This window comes from Mobula hypostoma, chromosome 2 (genome assembly GCF_963921235.1).
Source record: "Mobula hypostoma chromosome 2, sMobHyp1.1, whole genome shotgun sequence".
NCBI lineage: Eukaryota > Metazoa > Chordata > Chondrichthyes > Myliobatiformes > Myliobatidae > Mobula > Mobula hypostoma.
The window spans coordinates 83,130,092-83,156,355 of NC_086098.1; the positions used below are offsets into that span (position 1 = coordinate 83,130,092).

The window sequence follows — 26,264 nt, forward strand, 5'->3', positions numbered from 1 at the left end:
TTTAAACAGGAATACTTTTCTTCCACAATATGAAGGGCTAACCGACAAGTATGCTGAAGTTGTTGACAGAAGTAAAACAAAAAGGACCACTTGCATTTATATCGCATTTCTTGTTTAGAATATTCCAATGATCTTTGTGGTGCCTAAGTATTTTTGATATGTGGCTGCTGTTGCAATTTGGGAAATAAAGCATCCAATTTGTGCTTGGTAAACTTGTTCAAATATAAGTGCTGCCTTGACCCAATCCATCTGTTTTATGTTGACTGAGAAATATATATTGGAAAGGATATGTGGGATAACTTGTTCTCCCTTGAAGTTGTGCCATGGGAACTCTCATGTCAACTGAAAGAGCAAGTACAGCTTTAATGTTTCATCAGAAAGGCAGTATCTGCAATAACATAGCACACCCTCCGTTCTACACTGAATGTCAGCCTACCACTGGGGAGGAGGTACACAATCCTGAAGACCCACTTTCAACAATTTGGAATCAGTTTTTTCCCTTCTACTATCAGATTTCTGAATAGTCCATTAACACGATCTCATTATTCCTTTTTTAACAATATTTATAACAATTTAAATATAAAGATCAAATGATTAGCTTTATTTATCACATGTACCTCAAAACATACATGAAGTGTGTCATGCAAACACGAGGAAATTTGCAGATGCTGGAATTTCAAGCAACACACATAAAAGTTGCTGCCTGGCCTGCTGCGTTCATTACAACAACTTTTATGAAGTGTGTCATTTATGCCAACAATCAACATAATCTGAGGATGTGCTGGGGAGCAGCCCATAAAGTGTTGCATGCTTCTTATACCAAAATAGCATGCCCACAACTTCACGAACTTGTATCTGTTTGTAATGTGGGAGGAGACTGGAGCACACAGAGGAAACTCGCATGGTTATGGGGAAAATGTACGAACTCCTCGTAGACAGTGGCAGGAATTGAAACCCAGTCACTGGAGCTGTAACTTTAATCTTGCACTGTACAACAAATTTCTCATCATCTAAATCAGTGATGTGATAAGCCTGATTCTGATTCAACTTGGTGCTCAAGTCTCATGTGGCTTTTCAATCCAGAACCTTTTGACTCCAAAGCAGCCACAACCAACAAAATAAAGAAAATCATTGGAAAGTGAAAAAAGGTCAAATTGTGAACTGAAATGTTGCCAGTAGTTTAGAGTGCTGTATCATGCTTTAATCTCTGACCAAAAAAGGAACAGATTTGCATCAATAAAGACAACTCTGCTCTCTTTCAGAGGCAAGATGGCATGTTCCTTCAACGAAAATGCTGAGCTCTTATAAAGGACTGCAAAGGGAAACCATTGGCAAAGAGTCTCCAAATAAAATTTTACATGTAAGAGTCACACATTATTGCTTAACACATTATCATGTTTGTTTTATTTTTCTAGTTCAAGCATGCATTAGCACTGCTGCGATCTCCCTACCATATATGGTTAAGTTGTCATCTGACATTTGCCTTACAAGGGGCCATGTAGTATAGTCTGTTTCCTTACCAATAGGCGAGGATGAGTGAATTATGGAACCTTGAAGGGAAGAGACGAAGACCTCTGGCTCAGGCTGTGATTGTTAAAATGGAGAATATCTCCTTATAGCTTATTTGTTTAAACAAAATAATATTCATAGGCATACACACTCATAATATACAAAAAGTACAGCAGTCATGACAGTAGAAAAGATCATTGGTTGCAGTCCACCATCATTGCAGGACTTGTATGTATTTGGGGCAAAGAAGCAGCAGGAAAAATCATTGTGGACACTATCCACCCAGCAAAGTGTCTTTTCCAAAAGCTCCCTTAAAAGTTTCTTCCCCCAAGCAGTTAATCTGATCAGCCATTCTAGTTGGACCTATGCCCCTTCTTTCTATTACCTCAGTCACTGTAAACACTTTAAACCATTTTTTATTATGCTGTTTACATTTTAAATACATTCTGCTATTTATGCATGATTTATAACGTATCTGTACTTCTGAGTTTGTTTTAATTCTTTATAGTTGTTGAATATTGCTTTTTGTTGCATGTGATGTTAGCACAGCACAGAAAATTGCTAATACATGTAAATATATATGGTGAATGAAGTTGATCCTTGATATCACATTTACAAGCCTGTGCCTCCTGCTGTGCTGAACTCGCAGTACCTGTAACCCTAGTTAAATACTCTATTCTGCAGTGACCTCCACTTCTTTGCAACTTTGTGTTGAGCCTCCATTATATTTGCTTAATGTTCTTCCTTGATGTGCTCCATGCCAAGTCTATACATAGTGCAAATCTCCAGTTGATCACATTTTATATCTTGAAAGAGGAACGTTGCAAGTGGTCCCTTGCTCACACTAAGAACATCAAGTGACATTGTATTACCTGACAGAATCTCCTTTGCCACCCCTGCCACAAGGCAAAGTTAGCGATGTGAATTTTATTTCTCTAGTATTGTATGAAATTTATCACGAAACCTGTCCATTCAGTATAGAATCAAGGATTATCCATTGTACTCCTGCTCATTCTTGACTTCTGCTCCCACCCCTTGGGGCCTGATGTTGGGTCAAAGCAACATTTGCACTGTAGCAGTGGTGTTGAGAAAGAAATGCTCTGTCTGCTATGCACAATAAAATCATGAAACCACGAATCATTTCCAATTTCTCATCACATATTGACAAGAGTAATTCGTCCTTTAATGAGGTAAATATTGCTCTGCTCAAGATAATTATATTTAATATTTAATTGCTTCAGAATCAAAATTATGTGTGGAGCAAATTGGATGTGTATTCTAACCCAGCCATTGGGCATTTTTTCACAGTCTTTTTCAATTTAATTAGAAACAATTAGCATAAGTGGCTTCACTTTCTCATTGGTGTTCAGTGAAAGCATTAGAGCCAACAAAGCGAACCTCAATCAATCTCATGCACCCTTTGTGTCAAAGGTGGCCATGTTCATGAATGCAATTATTGAACTTGATGATGAATTATCCCTTTGTGAAATTAGTGTGGGAAAGGCAATAGAAACTTATTAATCTAGATTTGAACCAATCACTTGTTTTGCATACACTTCAATGCAGCTTTTTTGTAAGTTCGCATGTCTACAGACTGAACCTGAAGCACTTGGGTTCCTCTTGGGTACATCAAGTTGAAATACCAACATATAAAGCCAATGTTTATTTTTATACACTAAATGGGATTTATAATGCAATCACACCACAATATATGTTTGTAACCTGCTTCCACAAAATCAGAATAAATATTTTTCCAATAAATGGCATATCCATTTGTGCATTGTGAATGTTTTTATTTATATCAATGGAAAATTAAAATGTGTTATTAATCTTGTCACAGGAATGTGATTCAGATTTGGCACTAGAACAAAGGGTAAAATCATAGATAAGTACATTTAAATGCATGACCACATTGGAAAATACTGAATATTATTGGGTTATGTATCAACTTTTTCATTATTCTTAGATTACAGATAATAATTGCTCAAGCCATTCCAGCAGTAACACTCTGTCCAGCAATGCATCCAGCAATAGTGATGACAAGCAGTTTGGTTCAGGTGACTTGATGGATCCAGAATTGCTGGGGTTGACGTACATTAAAGGGGCCTCTACTGACAGTGGGATCGACACAGCTCCCTGCATTCCAGCACCATTGATGGCAACAGTTCATTTGACTGGAAGCAGGTCAGCTGTGCAGAGCAGAGCGGAGCAGATGGTGCAGTGGGTGGAGCACTCTGAAGATGGAGGGCCTGAAGATGGACAGGCTAAGTCTTATGCTGTCCACAACTATACAGCTGCCATTTCTGCTGGCCTTGCCGCCCAAGGAAGTACCGGTGACCTAAGTGAGATCTCATCACACTCCAGGTACAGTAAACTTTAATTATTGCAGCCATCCAGTGCCCCTTATACACCATGGATAGATACTATGAAGGAGACTACACAAATGGATGCCTCTGATCAGAGTATAAGTATGTACAGTATCATAAATTACTTGAACAACAGGTCGCTTTTAACTGATAAATGGGGGACAGCATCTTATCATGAAACTCTCAGAATGGTGTAGAAATATAAACCATGAGAATCCTTGTGTTTTATAACCCACAACAGAGCCATTTGACCCATCATATTGGTGCCAGGAAAATTCAGATCAAGGTTGTTACTGCTCCCACCAGCCATGGATGAATCCAAAATCATTTCCTCTGATCCTTGCATAATTCTAAAATCCAATATCTGTCAAAACTCTGCAGCCTTAAATTCGCCCTTCCCCACTCTGTTCCCAGCCCTTTACTATAATCACATTATTTTACTGTAAATGTGACCTTCTGACATAACTTATTCCACTGACCTGCTCTGCCCTTAAGCTTGCTCCTTGTTCTATTACAAATATTTATCTGGTTCCATCTTGAAAGATATAATGTTTGGTGGTTCGATCTCTCCCCACACCCCCTCCCCCCACCGTGGCAAGCATACCATGCACCAAAAGTCAATCAGATCAATACTTAATAAAATACACCAAGAATAGTAATTTTCCTGAGGACTTACTGATCGATTTCAAAATTGAGAGTTTTAAAAGACACTCGGGAGTTCAATTAATTATCAGGACTAGAGCACTATCTTCCTGTTCTACCGAAAGTTTACAGGAAATTTTCATCCTTATAGAATCTTATATAGTAGACCATTTAGTTCATTGTTCCCATGTCTGTTCTCTGAAAGATGTGTATAACTATTCACTCTCTTTTCCTATGTTCCAGTGATTTGTTTTCCTTTTCCCACACCCCCTCCGCCCTCACCTCTTCAAGCATAAATTCAGTTCTTCTTTGAATGCAAGTGTTGAGTCTGCTTCAACCACAGTTTCCACAAATTTAAACAGAGCATCTGAACTTATAGCAATCTCCTACCTAATTTCTCTTGCCTTCCTCAGTGAGTTTGCCTATTATTGTTCTATTAATACACTCATGTATCTACACAGAACTTAATTCTTCTGTTTTGTAATACCTGTCTATGTGAAATAGTATTTTTCAATTTTTAAAATGCCATCTGGGTAGATTAATGATTTTCAGTTTATCACAGTGCAATATGTTCTCTATGAATTAATAATCCAATTTGTGCAATACTCTGGATAAACAACACTGAATCTGAAGAATTAATACTGATTAATTGCTACAGTATACCTTTAATGGAAAGTATCTGGTATAATTTTTGGACTTAAGTACTCTGTCAAGGCCATTGAAACCATCAAATTTGTTTTGTTAAAAAATAAGGAGCAATGTAATGTTGTTTCCTATCACCGAAGTACCTTTCGAAAGCAACATCCTATGGTCAATAATACTTGGTTCTGAACTGAATAGACCAATAGATTTAATGAAATGTGCAGGAAATGCTGGAAGAGCTCAGCAGGTCAAGCAGCATCCATGGAGAGGAACAAATGTTTCAGGTCCTGATGCAGGATCACAACACAAAATGCTGACTGTTTATTCTTCTCCATGGATATTACCTGACCTCCTGAGTTATACCATAAGACATAGGAGCAGAAATAGGCCATTTGGCTCATCAAGTCTGCCCCCCCATTAATCATGGCTGATCTTCTTTTGTCCTTCTCAACCCCACTTCCCAGCCCTCTCCCCGTAACCTTTGATGCCAATTCCAATCAAGAACCTATCAATCTCTGCGCCTTAAATACACCCAATGACCAGGCCTCCACAGCTACCTGTGGTAACAAATTCCACAAATTCACCACCCTCTGGCTGAAGAAATTTAGAAACCATAGAAACTACAGCACAGAAACAGGCCTTTTGGCCCTTCTTGGCTGTGCCGAACCATTTTCTGCCTAGTCCCATTGACCTGCACACGGACCATATCCCTCCATACACCTCCCATCCATGTATCTGTCCAATTTATTCTTAAATGTTAATAAAGAACCCGCATTTACCACCTCACCTGGCAGCTCATTCCATACTCCCAACACACTCTGTATGAAGAAGTCCCCCGTAATGTTCCCTTTAAACTTTTCCCCCCTCACCCTTAACCCATGCCCTCTGGTTTTTTTCTCCCCTTGCCTCAGTGGAAAAAGCCTGCTTGCATTCACTCTATCTATACCCATCATAATTTTATATACCTCTATCAAATCTCCCCTCATTCTTCTATGCTCCAGGGAATAAAGTCCTAACCTATTCAACCTTTCTCTGTAACTGAGTTTCTCAAGTCCTGGCAACATCCTTGTAAACCTTCTCTGCACTCTTTCAACCTTATTTATATCCTTCCTGTAATTTGGTGACCAAAACTGAGCACAATACTCCAGATTCGGCCTCACCAATGCCTTATACAACCTCATCATAACATTCCAGCTCTTATACTCAATACTTTGATTAATAAAGGTCAATGTACCAAAAGCTCTCTTTACAACCCTATCTACTTGTGACGCCACTTTTAGGGAATTTTGTATCTGTATTCCCAGATCCCTCTATTCTACTGCACTCCTCAGTGCCTTACCATTAACCCTGTATGTCCTACCTTGGTTTGTCCTTCCAACGTGCAATACCTCACACTTGTCTGTATTAAACTCCATCTGCCATTTTTCAGCCCATTTTTCCGGCTGGTCCAAGTCCCTCTGCGGGCTCTGAAAACCTTCCTCACTATCTACTACACCTCCAATCTTTGTATCATTAGCAAATTTGCTGATCCAATTTACCACATTATCATCCAGATCATTGATATAGATGACAAATAACAATGGACCCAGCACTGATCCCTGTGGCACACCACTAGTCACAGGCCTCCACTCAGAGAAGCAATTCTCTACCACCACTCTTTGGCTTCTTCCATTGAGCCAATGTCTAATCCAATTTACCACCTCTCCATGTATACCTAGCGACTGAATTTTCCTAACTAACCTCCCATGCGGGACCTTGTCAAAGGCCTTACTGAAATCCATGTAGACAATATCCACTGCCTTCCCTTCATCCACTTTCCTGGTAACCTCCTCGAAAAACTCCAATAGATTGGTCAAACATGACCTACCACGCACAAAGCCATGTTGACGCTCCCTAATAAGTCCCTGTCTATCCAAATGCTTGTAGATTCTGTCCTTAGTACTCCCTCCAATAACTTACCTACTACTGACGTTAAACTCACCGGCCTATAATTTCCCGGATTACTTTTCGATCCTTTTTTAAACAACGGAACAGCATGAGCCACTCTCCAATCCTCCAGCACCTCACCCGTAGACAGCGACATTTTAAATATTTCTGCCAGGGCCCCCGCAATTTCAACACTAGTCTCGTTCAAGGTCCGAGGGAACACTCTGTCAGGTTCCGGGGATTTATCCACTTCAATTTTCCTCAAGGCAGCAAGCACCTCCTCCTTTTCAATCTGTACAGTTTCCATGGTCTCACTACTTGATTCCCTCAATTCCATAGACTTCATGCCAGTTTCCTTAGTAAATCAGATGCAAAAAACCTATTTAAGATCTCCCCCATTTCCTTTGGTTCCGCACATAGCCAACCGCTCTGATCTTCAAGAGGACCAATTTTATGCCTTACAATCCTTTTGCTCTTAATATACTTGTAAAAGCTCTTTGGATTATCCTTCACTTTGACTGCCAAGGCAACCTCATGTCTTCTTTTAGCCCTCCTGATTACTTTCTTAAGTATTTTCTTGCACTTCTTATACTCCTCAAGCACCTGATTTACTCCCTGTTTCCTATACATTTCATACAACTCCCTCTTCTTCTTTATCAGAGTTGCAATATCCCTTGAGAACCAAGGTTCCTTATTCCTATTCAATTTGCCTTTAATCCTGACAGGAACATACAAACTCTGCACTCTCAAAATTTCCCCTTTGAAGGCTTCCCATCTACCAATCACATCTTTGCCAGAGAACAACCTGTCCCAATCCACGCTTTTTAGATCCTTTCTCATTTCTTCAAATTTGGCCTTCTTCCAGTTCAGAACCTCAACCCTAGGACCAGAGCTATCCTTGTCCATGATCAAATTGAAACTAATGGTGTTAAGATCGCTGGAACCAAAGTGCTCCCCTACACAGACTTCCGTCACTTGTCCTAACTTGTTTCCTAACAGGAGATCCAATATTGCATCCCCTCTAGTTGGTCCCTCTATATATTGATTTAGAAAACTTTCCTGAACACATTTTACAAACTCTAAACCATCTAAACCCCTAACAGTATGGGAGTCCCAATCAATGTATGGAAAATTAAAATCCCCTACCACCACAACTTTATGTTTCCTGCAGTTGCCTGCTATCTCTGTGCAGATTTGCTCTTCCAAGTCTCGTTGACTATTGAGTGGTCTGTAATACAATCCCACTAATGTGGCCATACCTTTCCTGTTTCTCAGCTCCACCTATAAGGACAGTAGACAAACCCTCTAATCTGTCCTGCCTGAGCACTGCTGTAACATTTTCCCTGATAAGCAAAGCTACCCCCTGTCCCACCTCCCCCCCCCACCTTTCATTCCTCTGCCTCTATCACATCTGAAACATTGGAACCCTGGAATATTAAGCTGCCAGTCCTGCCCCTCCTGTAGCCAAGTTTCACTAATTGCTATAATCTCATAATTCCATGTGTCAATCCACGCCCTCAACTCATCTGCCTTCCCCGCAATACTGCTAGCATTGAAATATATACACCTCAGAAGATTTTTACCACCACTCACAACCTTTCTATCAGCGGATTTGCTTGAACTTTTAACATCATTTATTTTCACCCCAGCCACACTGTCAGCTCTGGCACTCTGGTTCCCATCCCCCTGCAAATCTAGTTTAAAGCCTCCCCAATAGTACTAACAAACCTCCCTGAAAGGATATTGGTCCCCCTGTCGTTCAAGTGTAACCCATCTCTCTTGTACAGGTCCCACCTGCCCCAGAAGAGGTCCCAATGATCCTGAAATCTGAAACCCTGCCCCCCTACACCAGTTCCTCAGCCACTTGTTCATCCTCCAGAGCATCCTTTTCCTACCCTCACCGGCACCTAGCACAGGTAGCAATCCTGAGATTACCACCCTTAAGGTCCTGCTTTTCAACTTCCTACCAAGCTCTCTATACTCACTCTCCAGGACCTCCTCACTCTTCCTTACTATGTCATTGGTACCGATGTGCACCATGACATCTGGCTGGTCACCCTCCCACTTCAGAATGTCATGCAATCGATCAGAGACATCCTTGACCCTAGCACCCGGGAGGCAACAAACCATCCTGGATTCTCTGTCACGACCACAGAACCTCCTATCTGCACCTCTAACTATCGAATCCCCTATCACTACCGCTTTCCTCTTTTTGTCTGCTTCTTGGTTTTATATGGACATCCCTCTATCCTGAAGCAGTGCACTCTTGTTCTGTACTACCCCACCATGAGAAACACCCTTTCTACATCTATTCTGTCTAGACCTTTCAACGTTCAGAAGGTTTCAATGAGTTTCCCCCCTCATCCTCCCAAATTCCACCGAGTACAGACCCAGAGCCATCAAACGTTCTCCTGTGATAACCCTTACATTCCCAAAATCATGTTCCCAAAACCTTCTCTGAACCTTCTCTTTTCTTAGATGAGGAGCCCAAAACTGTTCACAATGCTCAAGGTGAGGCCTCACCATCACATCCTTGCTCTTGTATTCCAGACCTCTTGAAATGAATGCTAACGTTGCATTTGCCTTCCTCACCACCGACTCAACCTGCAAGTTAACCTTTAGGGTGTTCTACACAAGGACTCCTGAGTCTCTTTGCATCCAGATTTTTGGATTTTCTCCCCGTTTAGAAAATAGTCCGCACATTTATTTCTGCTATCAAAGTGCATGACTATGCATTTTCCAACCTACCTATTTCTTCAACACTGCCTGTTCCTCCCCTTATCTTCAAATCACCTGCAAACTTAGCAACAAAGCCATCTATTCCATCATCTAAATCATTGATATACAGCATAAAAAGAAGTGGTTCCAACACCGGCCCCTGCGGAACACCACTAGTCACTGGCAGCCAACCAGAAAAAAATTATTTCCGCTCATTGCCTCCTACCAATCAGACAATGCTCTAACTATGCCAGTAACTTTCCTGTAATGCCATGGGCACTTAACTTGATAAGCAGCCTCATGTGTGGCATCTTGTCAAAAGCCTTCTGAAAGTCCAAATATACAACATCCACTGCATCCCCCATATCTATCTCCTCAAAGAATTCCAACAGGTTTGTAAGGCAAGATTTTCCCTTAAGGAAACCATGCCAACTTTGTCCTATCTTGTCTTGTGTCACCGTACTCCATAACCTCATCCTTAACAATTGACTCCAACATTTTCTCAACCACTGAGGTTAGCTGACTGGTCTATAATTTCCTTTCTGCTGCCTTCCTCCTAGTGGTTCTATATCCACTCTCATCTCTCTTTTATTTTTTACATACTTGAAAAAACTTTTACTATCTACTTTGATACTGTCTGCTAACTTGCTTTTATATTTCATTTTTTCCATCCTAATGATTCTCTGTAGGTTTTTAAAAGTTTCCCAATCCTCTATCTTCCTGATAATTTTTGGTTTGTTGTATGCCCTGACTTTTGCTTTTACATTAGCTTTGACTTTTCTTGTCAGCCACAGTTGTACTATTTTGCCATTTGAGTATTTCTTGATTTTCGGAATACATCTATCCTGCACCTTCCTCATTTTTCCCAGAAACTCAAGCCATTGCTGCTCTGCTGTCATCCCTGCCAGCATCTCCCTCCAATTTACTTAGGCCAACTACTCTCTTATACCTGCTGTAATTTCCTTTACTCCACTGAAATACTGCTACGTCAGAATTTACTTCCTCCCTATGAAATTTCAAGTTGAACTTAATCATATTGTGATCACTGCCTCTAAGTGTTTCTTTACTCTAGGCTCCCTAATCACCTCTGGTTCATTACATAACACCCAATGCAGTATAGTTGATCCCCTAGTAGACTCAACAACAAACTGCTCTGAAAACCATGCTCAGAGGTGTTCAATAAACTTACTCTCTTGAGATCCATTACCAACCTGATTTTCCTAATTAACCTGCATGTTAAGATCTCTAATGGCTATCATAACATTACCCTTTCAACACACCTTTTCTATTTCCCATTATAATCTGTGGTCCACATCCCAGCTACTGTTGGGAGGCCTGTATGTAACTGCCATCAGGGTACTTTTACCTTTGCATTTCTTGACTCAACCCACAACGATTCAACATCTTCTGATTCTGTGTCACATCTTTCTACTGATTTGATGCCATTCTTAACCAGTAGAGCCATGCCACCCCTCTGCCTACCTTCCTATCCCTCCCAACTACAAAGTACAATCATCTGTCAGCCATGATTCATTTATGGCCTCAACATCATAGCTGACAATCTGCAATAATGCAACAAGATCATCCATCTTATTTCTTATACTCCATGCATTGAAATATAACACTGAGTACTGTATTTGCTACCCTTTTTGATTCTGCATCCCTAATGCACAGATACTCACCCTGCTGGCTGCAATTTTGTTCTATCATCTGCCAGTCATTCCCGACAGTCTGACTGCACATATCTTTGTTTTTTAACTATCCATCCTATCCTTCACTCCGGTTCCCACCCTGCCCCCCCGCCCCCCAACCAGCATTTTGTGTGTATAACTCTGGGTTCCAGCATCTACAGAATTTCTTGTGTTTAATATCAATGAAACATTTCTCATAATTTAATAATAAATGTTAAAGTTCATAAGTTCAAAGTAAATTTATTATGGAATTATGTACATGTCACCATACACTACCCTGAGATTCATTTTCTTGCAGACATTCACAGTCAAACAAAGAAATACAATAGAATCAATGAAAAACTACACACAAAGACTGACAAACAATCAATGTGCATACTGAGGACATGAAGTGCAGAGTCCTTGAAATTTACTTTGAAACCATTAGATTAATCATATCTAGAAATAATGGTTTCAGCAAAAATGAGTAGAAGAGGTACAAGTAGGTAGTCTTAATGATAGAAATAATATGTGCTTAGACTCTGACCTTGGAGATACCCGTGATACCTAATTGTCAGCAGTCTTCCTGAGCTACAGATCGCTGTGAGGGATGAGAATGCCACCACTGAACAAGGTTTCTGGTGAGGATAGAGTCAGTCCCTGCAATATTAGGAGCAAATTTTAGATCACCTAATAGTGGATGTTGAAGCAAGAGTGTTTCAGATCAGTGGAGAGTCAAATGAGATAACAGTGAGACAGGGCTGAGTGTTGTCAACATTCATATTGAGTCTGATGTGTTTTCAGAGGGAATTGCCAAGGTTTAAACATATAGGTGTGAAATAAGGTGAGTGGGGGCTTGTAGGTGAATGCAAAAGCAGGTCTTCAGGCAAATTTCAGAGGTGGTGTCCAGGCGTGGGTAGGAGCAGCCATCATGGGTGTTCCTCTGGCTGCAATCTGATGGGTCAGAACAGTACTGGACTAAGGCAGTTCTATGCGGCAAATCAGTGGAGGACTTGTATTAGAGGAGGATAATGTAGTGAAATGTGCCAAAGTTGGGAGTTAATTTTAAAGGTGCAAGGAGGGATAGCTTACTTGCACAAACCTGTCATTTATGGCTTACATAGCACACATAAAATGCTGGAGGAATTCAGCAAATCAAGCAGTATCTATGGACCAGAGTAAACAGTCATTGGTTTAGGCCAAGACCCTTCATCGGGAATTTTTCCAGCATCTGCAGAATCTCTTGTAAGATTTCCAATGTAATGACAGTGCTGGATAAGAGAGAGAGAGAAAGACATTTAATGAGCTGCAGTTTTGAGGGTGAAAATTCCTTGTTAACGAGGGAGGTCAGACTGGTGAAAGCTGACAGGAAGGTGATGGTATGTTACAACAGTGGTGTACAGAAGAGCATCTCTGAACACACAACACATTGAACCTTGAAGTAGATGGGCTATAGCAAAAGAAGATCACGCTGTGTTTCACTCCTGTATCTAACAAAAGTGGCTACTGAGTGTATATCTTACTCTCCTGTTGCATCATGCATCTGAGTTGTGGCTATGCAGTTAATAGGGAACAAAAGATCAATCACACACTATTCATTTTTCAATCATTCTAAGGATTTTGCCTTAAATCTGAAACCATTCCATTGCTCTTTGTCAGAAAAGTCTCCCCATGTTAGTCTGAAGTACGACTTCTGGTAGTTTTATTTTAAAACTATTATTATCTGGTTCAAATATTATGTGATCAAGATTTAAGAGGACTTTAAGCAATGCTGTAGGGCAAGACTGTGTACTAATTGTAAACTCTGTGACCCCTCTCTTCCACTGTTCCCACAAACCTTTGTCTCTTTAGTGGCTCACATCATTCTGGAAGCCCAGCACCTCGTGTTTCTAAAACCAGTGGATCACTTGATGCATCCAAAGTCTACATAGTATCTCAGAACAGCAGTCAACCACTGCTGGGGTCATTATCAGGATCATATCATCGCCAGGGTACTGCCAACAAATATGTCATTGGCTGGAAAAAGTTAGACAGAAGCCCTACACCTGAGGAGTCTGAAATGGCAGATTGTAGAAGGTTAGTGACCCAGCTGAAAGAAATACTATTATCCGCTTGCTATATCTGAAGTCTGGTGCTTAATTTCTCTCAGAACTATTGGCATTGCTGTGGTTTTCAAGTTGTGGTAACGTTTATACCCTTCTCTGAATTAACCCTGCTTTTAATCATTTCTGCTTGGCACCATGCAAAAAGAAATAACTATTAAATATTTCCAAGCTTGCCAGTGTGATTCCAAACAAAAATAATTCACATTATTCATGTAATGGAGACATTTCAGGATATTCAGCATTGGAAATAATGTTTTTTAAAATTGTTTGATGTGTACATAATTGTAATACAATTAAGTAAGCCATGTCCTACACTGACAAATGAACTTGAGACAACTACTGCAAATTTAGCGTAGGCTGTTGGAGAACAGTGAGGTGCACTGTATATTGTGGAAGGCAACAGGTTTGTCCATATGGCATATTTAACTTAATTTGTGTCGTGAAGGAAGGTGCCAGATGGAAATAAGTTTGTGAGTGCAGCAACTGATCAATGCAAGTTGTTCCTGCATGTCTTCTGGTTCTCGCCGTACAGATGGGGGGTTCAGGGTACAGTGTTCCTAGAACTGGGAAACAGGCACCAAGAGGAAATTAGATATTCTGTTATTTTAAATATTATTAGGACCTTTCTTTAAAAAATATGCATTTTAACAACTTTAGTATGCATACAATTCTTTATAATAATTAAAGTATGTGTTTAAAAGTGGTATACTCATAGCCTCACCACTTATTATTAAATGTAATTGTTAAGAGAAGTTTATAATCAGTTGGATTTAATTCTAGTGATATTAGAGATAAAGCTTCAATATTGAATATATTTTCACTGCCACACTTTTAACTGGAGCAGCCCCTCAAACTTAACTCATCATTCAGAAAGATCTTATCTGTAGGTTCATCAACATCAGTGCCTGGCTTAATTATGTTACCATACCCTTTACGAACAAACCTATCTAATTCGATTTTGACACATTATGAATTTTAATTGGCCTCCATTCTCAATGGGCTTTGGAGGAGAAAATTCTGAATTTCCACTGCTCTCTGAGTGAAGTGATACTTGACATCACCTTTCCTCTTTTTCTGAGATTCTGTAATTGATTGTTCTAGATTCATCCACACACAACAATTTGCCTTAATGTTGCACCCCAATATATTGAAAAGTCCAAATTTCTCCACAGGAGCACTATCGAATCAAAATGTGACATTAGGCTAAAAGTTATTACTGTGTCAGATAACCAGAGTTTCAGTCAAATATCTATATTTTCTGCAGCAGACTGAGGGATGAGAGGTTTAGAATTAGAATCATGTTTATTATCACTGACAATAGTTGTGAAATTTGTTCTTCTTGCGGCATCAGTATAATGCAGGCATGGCAAATTACTGTAAGTAACAATAATAAAAAATAAATGATGCAAAAGAGGAATAGAGAGGTATTTTTTATGGGTTCATGGATCACTCAGAAATCTGATGGCGCATGGGAAGAAACTGTTCCTAAAACACTGAGTGTGGGTCTTCAGGCTTCTGTACACACAACTTTATTTTCGATTGGAGGTGAGAAGCTGGTCAGGAGAGCATTGGAATCTAAAAGTAACAAAAATGTAGTTGAGTGTTTCAGTGGCAAATGAGTTACTATAGAACCCTGCCCACTACCACCACCTTTGCAAGGCTCCTCAAAGATTCTCTTTCCATCTAAGCTTTCTGTACTGTTAAACTGCACTTCTATGGAATGTGGCATTAATCAAATCACAGAGTTGTACAGCATTGAAACAGGTCTTTCATATCTGTCCAGATGCCCCTTCAATGTTTTTACTGTTTTTTTACCTCCACCACCTTCTCTGACAGCTCGTTCCAGATACCAACTGCAATTGGTGTAAAATATTTGCCCCTCAGATCCCCTTTAAACCTCCTTCCTCTCACATTAAACCAATGCCTTCTGTTTTAGACATCCTTGTTAAATAAATCACTCAAGATGTAAACTATACTTGAAGTGGGTTTTCCTCCTGGTGTTCTGGTTTCATCCCACAGTCCAAAGATGTACCAGTTCGTCAATCAATTGGTCACTGTAAATTGTCCTGTGATTAGGACGGTACTGAGGGGATGGATGTCAAGGGTTACTGGTAGTTTTTCACACAGAGAATGGTGGGTGCTTGGAATGTACTGCCAGCAGCAGTGGTGAAAGCAGATGCAATAGGGTCTTTTACAGGCCTCTTAGATAGGTACATGGAGCTTAGAAAAATAGAGGGCTATGTGCTAGGGAAATTCTAGGCAGTCTCTAGAGTAGGTTGCATGGTTGGCACAACATTGTGGACCAAAGAGCCTGTAATGTGCTGTAGATTTCTATGTTCTATGATGGAGTTAAGTAGGTGGGTTGCTGGACAGTGCGGCTTACTGGGTTGGAAGGGCCTATTATGCACTGTATCCCTAAATAATAACAAATAAAACAAAAGGAATCTTAACAGAGATGTTTACAGGGAATATAGTGATTAAAATCCTGTGAACTGAAAACAACCATTTTCCCCATTGTTAAAGCAGTCATTGAACGCCTTTGTTAAATAAATCTTCCAACTTGTGAACCTCTTTATAAGTATGCATTAGTTCTAAAAAATCCACTTATATTTGTGATGTTAACTGTACCTTTGCAGATATATTGTGAGGCTGATGCTGTCAACATGAGGAGGAATTTCTTTAACCAGAGGGTGGTGACTCTGTGGAATTCATTGCCACAGACATTTCTGAAAGCCACATCATTGGGTATATTTAAAGTGGAGGTTGATAAGTTTGTGATCAGTAAGGGTGTCAAAGGTTATGGGGAGAAGGCCGGAGAATGGTGTTGAGAGGGATAATAAATCAGCCATAATGGAATGGCAGAGCAGATTCAATGGCTGAATGGCCTAATTCTAATCCTATGTTTTATGGTCTAACACCACAAATGTATTAGGAGATTGTTGCAGGTTTTTATTGTCTAAATAGTTTATAACCATATAATAACCATATAACAATACAGCACGGAAACAGGCCATCTTGGCCCTTCTTTATCTAATAGTTCAGAACATTAAACAGTTAAAACCCCAGATATACGTATTTGAAAAAAGTTATATTTCAAGTTCATGATTTCTGCAAAAGTAACAAATTGAATGTGCTGAATTTAATTCATTGATTAGATAAACCACAGCAATGATATATGTTCAAAATCTGCAGTCACTGAGCACCAGTATGAATTGATGTGTTGCTTTTTGCCATATCCTCATTCCATTTTTTATTTCTCCAGGAGGTTGTATGGTGACGTAACAGAAATAAGCAATTCCAGTCAACATCAGGACTTGGTGCAGGAATTGAGCCCTGTCAGTAAATCCCAGCAAACCTTCACCAAAGAAGAGTTTCTGAAACTGATGCTGCCAGACAGCCCTCCTTTGGAACAGAGGAGGAGGAAGGTTAGTCTGTACACCTGTCAGATTTAATTCATGAGATGTGTCCACTGGTATTTTAACAAAACTCCAACTGACAGAGAACAAAAAGCTGAACCTCCCCAGGTAGAGCAGTGAGTGCTCTTCTAGAAACAGTCCCAATGGGACAGTCAGGTTGCAACCCCGGCATGCCAGCAAATCCAGTACTGTAGATTGAAGTTAATAGGGGACAACAGCTATTTGAAATTACTTTCTACTCAATGACTGTGATAGGATAGCACCTTCTCTGTTGTGCTGCACATATTGGATATGTGGGATAGTTTACCAAAGCTTGCAATTACAGCCCTCCTTTAACATAATATTAAAAATCCTCAGAATAAGAATCAGGTTTATTATCACTAATGTATGTCGTGAAATGTGTTGATTTCATGTACTGGTGCCACAAAGTATACTGTAAATTACTATAAGAAATATATATATAATTTTTTAAAGTAAATTACATTAAATAAGTAGTGCCCTAAGGAGCATGTGGAGACAAAAAAAAATTAATAGCTGAAGCTATTTTGGCAGACGCTAAGTGAGAAAAGAAAGATGGAAAGTTTAGGAGAAGTGTTTCAAGAATTTGGAGCCAAGATAAAAAAGAGAAAAATGATTACACAAAATGTCTTATTTGGAGGAGAGGATGTGATAACTTAATGGCCAGTTTTCTGATGTAAAGATTTTATCCTTTGCCAGAACAACTGAAAAATATAAATTCATTCAATTAAAACAAAATCTGGAATAAAAGCCAGGTGTCAGTTCTGGTAACCATATAAACTTAGCACAGCACAGGAATAGGATGAAGGAATCAAAACAGCTCTCTCAGTGAAATATCAAGCCCTTTCCAAGTAATTGACGGTTTGTTCTGGAGTTCCTTTGGTAGCCAGATGAGAGAGGTTGATGACAACTTGCACCCGTGGAACTTGTATCAGAAACCCCAGGAACTTGTTCATTCAGCTCCCCTCTTCAGTAATGAAGTTATATTAGCGATTGATTGCACGGCGAATCAGTTGGGCCCTCAAAGCGCAAAAGGCTCTCTTTTAGTGTGCCACATTTTCGCAATTCATCTAATGGAGTGCAGTAAGATCTGGTATTCGTTGTAACCACAGAGTATTTCAAGATGATTTAAACCAATTAAGTTCTTCTCATGTAGGAATGGAGGAAGGGTGAGTTGTGTTGTGCACACTCAAGAATGAAATAGTAGACAAATAATTTGTTTTATGTGTTGATGATGATCAGGGCACTCTGTATTTTCTGCTCCGGTATCTAGATCGGGGCATAAGCCTTTAACCTCTGATTCAGCAGGGAAAATGTAACCACAAAAGTAGAGGTTTTGACTCGTCATCAGAGTAATATGAAGCCAGTGGAAGCATCGGACATCTACTTCTGCAAATAGTTTCAAGCTCCTGGGAGTGCACATCTTGCACAAATTCTCTTAGTCCGAGAACACGTTCTGCACAATCATGAAAGCTCACCAACTTTCTCTATTTTCTGAGGACGCTCAAGAGAACTGGACTATGCACATCAATACTCACGTCATTCTACAGACGCACAGTAGAGAGCATCCTAACAAGCTGCATCACTACATGGTACAGAATCTGCACTGCGGTGTATAGGAATTCTTTACAACAAGTAGTCAGACTGTCCATTGCATCACTGGCACACCAGCCTACCTGCCATCAAGGACATATATACAGAAAAGTGCCAGAAATGGGCCAGTAACATCATGAAGGATCCCACCCACCCTGCTCATGAAGTGTTTGTTCCACTCCCATCAGACAGGCTACGTAGCATCCATGCCAGGACCACCAGGCTCAAAAGCAGTTACTTTCGCCAAGCTGTAAGGCCAGTCAACACCTCCACCCACTAAACACCCCCTCCACCACCACTACTTTATCATTTCCTGTCAGTCACCTATGTACAGACACTCCTGTGCCTAGCGTCACTTTATGGACAAATAATCAATCTATGTAAACAAGCTCTCTTATGTATGTATATTTATTGTGGTATTTTTTTGTTATTCTGTTCTTTATCTTATTGTTTTTTTTTGGTGCTGCATCAGATCCAGAGTAACAATTACTTTGTTCTCCTTTCCACTTGCATTAGACAATTTTGAATCTTAAATATTGAATCTTAACTGGCATTATTGTAACTATATCTTCAGTGGCAAAAACGGAAATTCAGCGAAGGGAGAGAGGATCATTATAAAAGGAAATCTAGGGAGGAAAAAGGGAAAAAAAAGGTGACTTTTGAACTACACCAAGCCTGGGTTTTAGAGGGGTCTGGAGGCAGGAAGACTGTCATCACTGTTATTGCCAGTAAGCACATCTTAATGATCTGACCCTGTGGCCTGGCGCCATTTGCATTCCATGTGGAGACAGCTTAATGACTGTCTGCAAGACCTTTAGCAAATTGCAAAACACGGTCATACACAAAAATCATAAAATCACATGAAATAAACAGCCACTTAATTCCTTATTGCTTAGTTGTATATTTTCTTCAATAACAACACATAAATTGAAGTAAATTATCAGCATGGAATACACTGCAAGAATGCATCACAATTTCACTGAAACCAAAAATTGTTTTCTCTACACACAGGAAAAAGTCCCAACTTCTGCTGTTTCATTTAGGGGTTTTTTTTAGATGAGGAAATATTTTTGTATAAGAAAAGAAAATTGTTTAATTTTATATTTGTATTTACAGAGTACCATAATTCCTAGAAATTAACATTTTAGCAAAATAGGAGTTCATTTGTCTATGCTGATAGTGAATTAAAGCATCAAGATAATGAGTTTGGTAGTTAATTTCACAAGGCTTCCATCGCACTTTACAAAGGTGCCTGGTAGTCTCTTTTTGAAAATATGCTGTGCATATATTGAGATCACCACCCCTTGTTATTCCTTTGGCCTATCCCTACTTTTCCCCTTGCACATGCTCACCTTTTTGTCAGCTACCTGGAATTATAAGTCATTTGCAAATGTGTAACCTTCAGCCAGCAGTTTTTGTCATGAACATTCTGTGGACGTTTTCAATCAATATTCAGTTAATGTTTTTTTTATTAACATTGCTTTATTTGGATATATTTCTGCAGCTGATGTAATGGACATGACATTGTATTTCCCCTTCCCATGTTTTCAAATGAAACCAAAGATGGTAACAAATGGAGTTAAGTTTAAAGACCAATAGATTTTTGCAATAAATACAAAGAAGGATTTGTATTTCTATAACATCCCTCATGACGATCCAATCTATCTTGCAGTTAGTGAAGCATTTATTTTAATGAGCAGTCACTGTAGTGATGTAGAAAATACCACTGTTAGTTTTATTTTTTATTTGTTCAAGGAGCATCATTGTTAGATAAAATTAAGCTAAGATTAGCTTTGCCACATGTACATTGAAATGTGTCAGTAAAATATTAGCACCTACTGCCCCTTCCTAATTGTTCCTGAACTGAGGAGTTGGTTAAGTGGTCCACATCATTAGTCAGTACGGAGTCACATTGTTGAAGAGATCACTCCCCTCAATTACCAGTTTTGTAGTGCATTCAAAGTCAAATTAGTTGATACCTCTGTACTTGCAGCCTAATGCCCCATCTCAAAATTCCCTTTCCTCTCAAAGTTCTTGAACCTTCTCTAGTCTCCCAAATCATTCTCAGATTTCTCAGGGCATCAATCTCAAATACCTCTAAACATACAATCAGTGGCCACTTTAGTATCTTCTGTACCTAATAAAGTGGCCACTGAGTGTACATTTGTGGTCTTTTGCTGTTGTAGCCCATCCACTTCGAGGTTTAATGAGCTGTGCATTCAGAGATGCTCTTCTACACACCACTGTTGTAATGCATGGTTATTTGAGTTACTGTTGCCTTCCTGTCAGCTTGAAACAATCTGGCCATTCTCCTCTGACCTCTCTTATTAATACAGCATTTTCTCCCACAGAACTGCCACGCATTGGATGTTTTTTTTGTCTTTCACACCATTTTCTGTCAATTCTAGAGACTGTTGTGCGTAAAAATCCCAGGAGATCAGCAGTTACTGAGATACTCAGAACACTCTATTTGGCATCAACAATCGTTCCATGGACAAAGTAACTTAGATCATATTTATTCCCCATTCTAATGTTTGGTCTGAACAAAACTGAACCTCTTGACCCTGTTTGCATGCTTCAAAGCATTGAGCTGCTGCCGCATGATTGGTTGATTATATATTTGCATTAATAACCAGATGTACCTAATAAAGTGGCCACTGAGTGGAGGCCAGACTGGAGAGGGTGGGTGGTCTGCCTACCCTCTTCTGTCTGACTTTTATGTACTCCATACTGACCAATGATGTAGACACTTAACTAACTTCCCAGTGAAATTTGCGATGTTTGAATGATAACAGTTTGAGAACTATTGTCAATTATTTTGTGTAGTGTTTGAGTTTAATGTTACTTGTGGCGGCTTGCCCACGCGGCAAGCGAACCGGCTCCAGCAGTCGTGGGCGAGTCCGCAGCCAACGGCAACCGAGAGGGCTCTGAGTGCGGGGCAGACCTCGGCCCGAAAGCCGACATCACTTCCGCCCCACAAAGAGCGGAGCTTGTTGGGAGCAGGCACTTAAGTGCGCGCGGATTGAAACAGTAAATAGATCAACCAGACCCTACTCGACTCAGTGTGTTGCTTTCACTCATTGCGTATCAGCGTGACCACATTGGTGACCCCGGAGGTCCAATGGCATTTGGACCCAGCATGAAGGACTCAGCTCTGCAGAATGCCGTTTCCCTTAAACTGCCAACCTTCTGGACCACTCAACCCCTGGTCTGGTTCGAGCAAGCAGAGGCCCAGTTCCAGGTCAGGCAAATTGTCTCAGACACCACCAAGTATTACTACGTGGTGGGCGCCCTCAAGAGGAGCGAGATACCTTTTCACCATGGTGGACAGGTTCATGAGATGGCCGGAAGCTGTCCCACTCACTGACACGGCCACGGAGACATGCGCCAGAGCCCTGATTACCACCTGGGTGGCACGGTTCGGACTCCCAGCCCACGTCACTTCAGACAGAGGTGTGCAGTTCACATCGGCTTTGTGGTCTGCACTGGCACAACTCCTCGGAACCCAGCTCCACCGAACGACTGCCTACCACCCGCAGTCTAACGGCCTGGTGGAACGTTTCCACAGGCACTTGAAGTCAGCCCTGATGGCACGCCTCTGAGGGCCAGACTGGGTTGATGAACTCCCCTGGGTGCTGCTTGGTATCCGCATGGCACCCAAGGAGGACCTGGCCGCATCATCGGCCGAACTTGTTTACGGTGCCCAGCTCACAGTTCCTGATGAGTTTGTGCCAGCACCCCGTGGGCCAGGAGGACACACCTACGACAGTCCTAACTAAACTCTGGGAGCAGATTGGAACACTTGCCCCAGTCCCACAACACGCTGGAGGAACTCAGCAGGTCGGGCAGCATCCGTGGAAACGATCAGTCAACGTTTCGGGCCGGTACCCTTCGTCGGGACTGTAGAGGGAAGGGGCAGAGGTCCTAACAGAGCGAGTATGTTTTTGTTCGCCGAGGCGTGCACAGACCACCCCTGCAGCAACCATACAAGGGACCCTACAAGGTGGTGCACCATAATGGGACGACCTGTGTTCTCGACATTGGCGGTCGTGAAGAGACTTTTACCATTGACTGTCTCAAACCGGCACATCTGGACCTTGAACACCCGGTTGCGGTGCCACCCTCACAACGACGAGGCCGACCATCTAAAAGAGCTAACAGCGTGCAGGTTGTGGACTCTGCACCTCCTAGTGCCGGTTCTGGGGTGGGGGGTGTCATGTGGCGGCTGGCCCACGCGGCAAGCGAACCGGCTCCAGCAGTCGCGGGCGAGTCCGCAGCCAGCGGCAACCGAGAGGGCTCTGAGTGCGGGGCAGACCTCAGCCCGGAATATCATTTTCAAAAGATCATTGATCCAAGTCCTAAGTCCCACCCAGAAACTGATTTTTTCTCTCAGAAATAAATTTTATGAATTAAATATGCAAAATCACTCCAATTCTATTTATATGAGGCATTCCTCTGTTGCTATCCTCAGTATAGACCCCATCATTTCATTTACATTATGTACAAAAAACACCATTTTCCTTTGTCATGCAGTTGATGACAAATAGTCCAGGTACGTGGTGCACAGATTCCAGATCCTCAGTATGCAGTGGTGGGAGGGCCTTAAACTGTGGCCTTTCCCCACACAACCTTTGTGGCAGCTGCACAGAGTTTCACACCATTTGTCAGCACGTAGTTCCTGACCTTGGGATGTGAAGTCCGGAATATTTTGTCAGAGACAGCCCTTTGTACTGAAAGACCAACATGTTTCAGGCTAATTGGGCCATGTTCTAAGCCATTGATGTTTGTCTTAGCACGTTTCTATAAGAACAGTCATTAGAGCACAGAATTATGCATCAGATAAACCACAACAAAGACCACAGCACCCCCTTTCCAGATCTTGGCAATCATCTGATTCAGAAGGAAATGAATAATGGTTTCACCAACACAAAATAATCTGCAGATGCTGGGGTCAAAGGAACACTCACAACATGCTGGAGGAACTCAGCAGGTCAGGCAGCATCGGTGGAAATTACTGCATTGGTGCTGCTTCCTGCACCCATGCTGAGCTCATCAACTTCATCGACTTCATTTCTAACTTCCACCCAGCCCTCAAATTCACTTGGTCTATCTCGGATACTTCTCTCCCCTTTCTCGATCTCTCAGTCTCCATCTCTGGAGTCAGACTGTCCACTGACATCTTCTACAAGCCCATTGACTCTCATAACTACCTCGACTATACCTCTTCCCACCCCGCCACATGCAAAAATGCCATTCCCTATTCCCAGTTCCTCTGTCTCTGCCGTATCTGCTCCAACGTTGAGGTTTTCCGTTCCAGGACATCTCAAATGTCCTCTTTCTTTAAGGATCGTGGTTTCCCTTCTGCCGGCATCAGTGATGCCCTGACCCGCATCTCCTCCATTTCCCGCACTTCGGCTCTCACCCCATCCTCCCGCCACCACAACAGGGACAGAGTTCCCCTTGTCCTTACCTACCACCCCACCAGCACATTATCCTCTGCAACTTCCGCCACCTTCAACAGGACCCCACCACGAAGCACATCTTTCCCTCTCCACCCCTCTCCGCTTTCCACAGGGATCGGTCCCTCCACGACTCCCTGATCCACACGTCCCTGCCCACAGATCTCCCACCCGGCACTTATCCCTGTGAGCGCAAGTGCTACACCTGTCCCTACACCTCCTCTCTTGCCACCATTCAGGGCCCCAAACAGTCCTTCCAAGTGAGGCAACACTTCACTTGTGAGTCTGTTGGGGTCATCTATTGCATCCGGTGCTCCCTCCTCTACATCCGTGAAACCCGACGCAGATTGGGGGACCACTTCGTCAAGCACCTCAGCTCCGTCCACCACAACAGACAGGATCTCCCGGTTGCCACCCACTTCAACTCTGCTTCCCATTCCCATTCAGATATGTCCACACATAGCCTCCTCTACTGCCATGATGAGGCTAAACTCAGGTTGGAGGAGCAACACCTCATATACCGTCTAAGTAGTCTCCAGCCCCTTGGTATGAACGTTGAATTCTCCAGCTTCCGATAATTCCCTCCCCCTTCCTTCCTTTATCCCTATCTCACTCTGCCCCTCCCCCAGCTGCCTATAACCTCCCTCATGGTTCCGCCTCCTTCCACTACCCATTGTGTTTTCCCCTATTCTTTCTTCACCTTTCCTGCCCATCACCTCCCTGCCTCCCCTCCCCCACCCCTTTATCTTTCCCCTTACTGGTTTTTCACCTGGAACCTACCAGCCTTCTCCTTCCCACCCTCCCCCCACCTTCTTTATAGGGCCTCTGCCCCTTCCCTCCACAGTCCTGACAAAGGGTTCCGGCGGGAAACGTCAACTCATCGTTTCCACGGATGCTGCCCGACCTGCTGAGTTCCTCCAGCGTGTTGTGAGTAATGGTTTCACCGCTAGCACAGTTTCTGAAGAACAGCTGCAGTGGTGCTGAGACTCCATCCGTGCTGGGAGAATCTGACAAAGCAGGGCCCTTCTCACCATCAACCCAAGCAAAACTTGTCTTAAGTTCTGGTACTGCCAGCTTTTTTCCAAAAATAAGACCATAGACATAGGAGTAGAATTAGGCCATTTGGCCCATTCGATTGTGGTTGATTTATTCTCAACCTCATTCTCCTGCCTTCTCCTCTAACTTTTTGATGGGCTTACTAATCAGGAACCTATCAACCTTCTGTTTAAATATACCCAATGATATGGCCTCCACAGCAGTTTAGAACCACAGAACCATAGAAACTACAGCACAGAAGCAGGCCCTTTGGCCCTTCTTGGCTGTGCCGAACCATTTTCTGCCTAGTCCCACTGACCTGCACACGGACCATATCCCTCCATACACCTCCCATCCATGTATCTGTCCAATTTATTCTTAAATGTTAAAAAAGAACCCACATTTACCACCTCGTCTGGCAGCTCATTCCATACTCCCACCACTCTCTGTGTGAAGAAGCCCCCCCTAATGTTCCCTTTAAACTTTTCCCCCCTCACCCTTAACCCATGTCCTCTGGTTTTTTTCTCCCCTTGCCTCAGTGGAAAAAGCCTGCTTGCATTCACTCTATCTATACCCATCATAATTTTATATACCTCTATCAAATCTCCCCTCATTCTTCTACGCTCCAGGGAATAAAGTCCTAACCTCTTCAACCTTTCTCTGTAACTGAGTTTCTCAAGTCCTGGCAACATCCTTGTAAACCTTCTCTGCACTCTTTCAACCTTATTTATATCCTTCCTGTAATTTGGTGACCAAAACTGAACACAATACTCCAGATTCGGCCTCACCAATGCCTTATACAACCTCATCATAACATTCCAGCTCTTATACTCAATACTTCGATTAATAAAGGCCAATGTACCAAAAGCTCTCATTACGACCCTATCTACCTGTGACGACACTTTTAGGGAATTTTGTATCTGCATTCCCAGATCCCTCTGTTCCACTGCACTCCTCAGTGCCTTACCATTAACCCTGTATGTTCTACGTTGGTTTGTCCTTCCAACGTGCAATACCTCACACTTGTCAGTATTAAACTCCATCTGCCATTTTTCAGCCCATTTTTCCAGCTGATCCAAGTCCCTCTGCAGGCTCTGAAAACCTTCCTCACTGTCTACTACACCTCCAATCTTTGTATCATCAGCAAACTTGCTGATCCAATTTA

At 41.8% G+C, this 26,264-nt stretch overlaps 1 protein-coding gene across 3 annotated transcripts in view; it reads left to right on the forward strand.

The window, feature by feature from the left end:
• LOC134341524 (signal-induced proliferation-associated 1-like protein 2) overlaps nucleotides 1–26,264 on the forward strand; it is a 521,779-nt gene that overhangs the window by 430,427 nt on the left and 65,088 nt on the right. For all 3 annotated transcript variants that reach the window (XM_063039398.1, XM_063039402.1, XM_063039409.1), the window contains 4 exons: nucleotides 1,263–1,360; nucleotides 3,476–3,873; nucleotides 13,325–13,549; nucleotides 16,841–17,003. In XM_063039398.1, coding sequence (XP_062895468.1) covers nucleotides 1,263–1,360; nucleotides 3,476–3,873; nucleotides 13,325–13,549; nucleotides 16,841–17,003 — 884 coding nt within the window. The remainder of the gene's footprint in view (nucleotides 1–1,262; nucleotides 1,361–3,475; nucleotides 3,874–13,324; nucleotides 13,550–16,840; nucleotides 17,004–26,264) is intronic.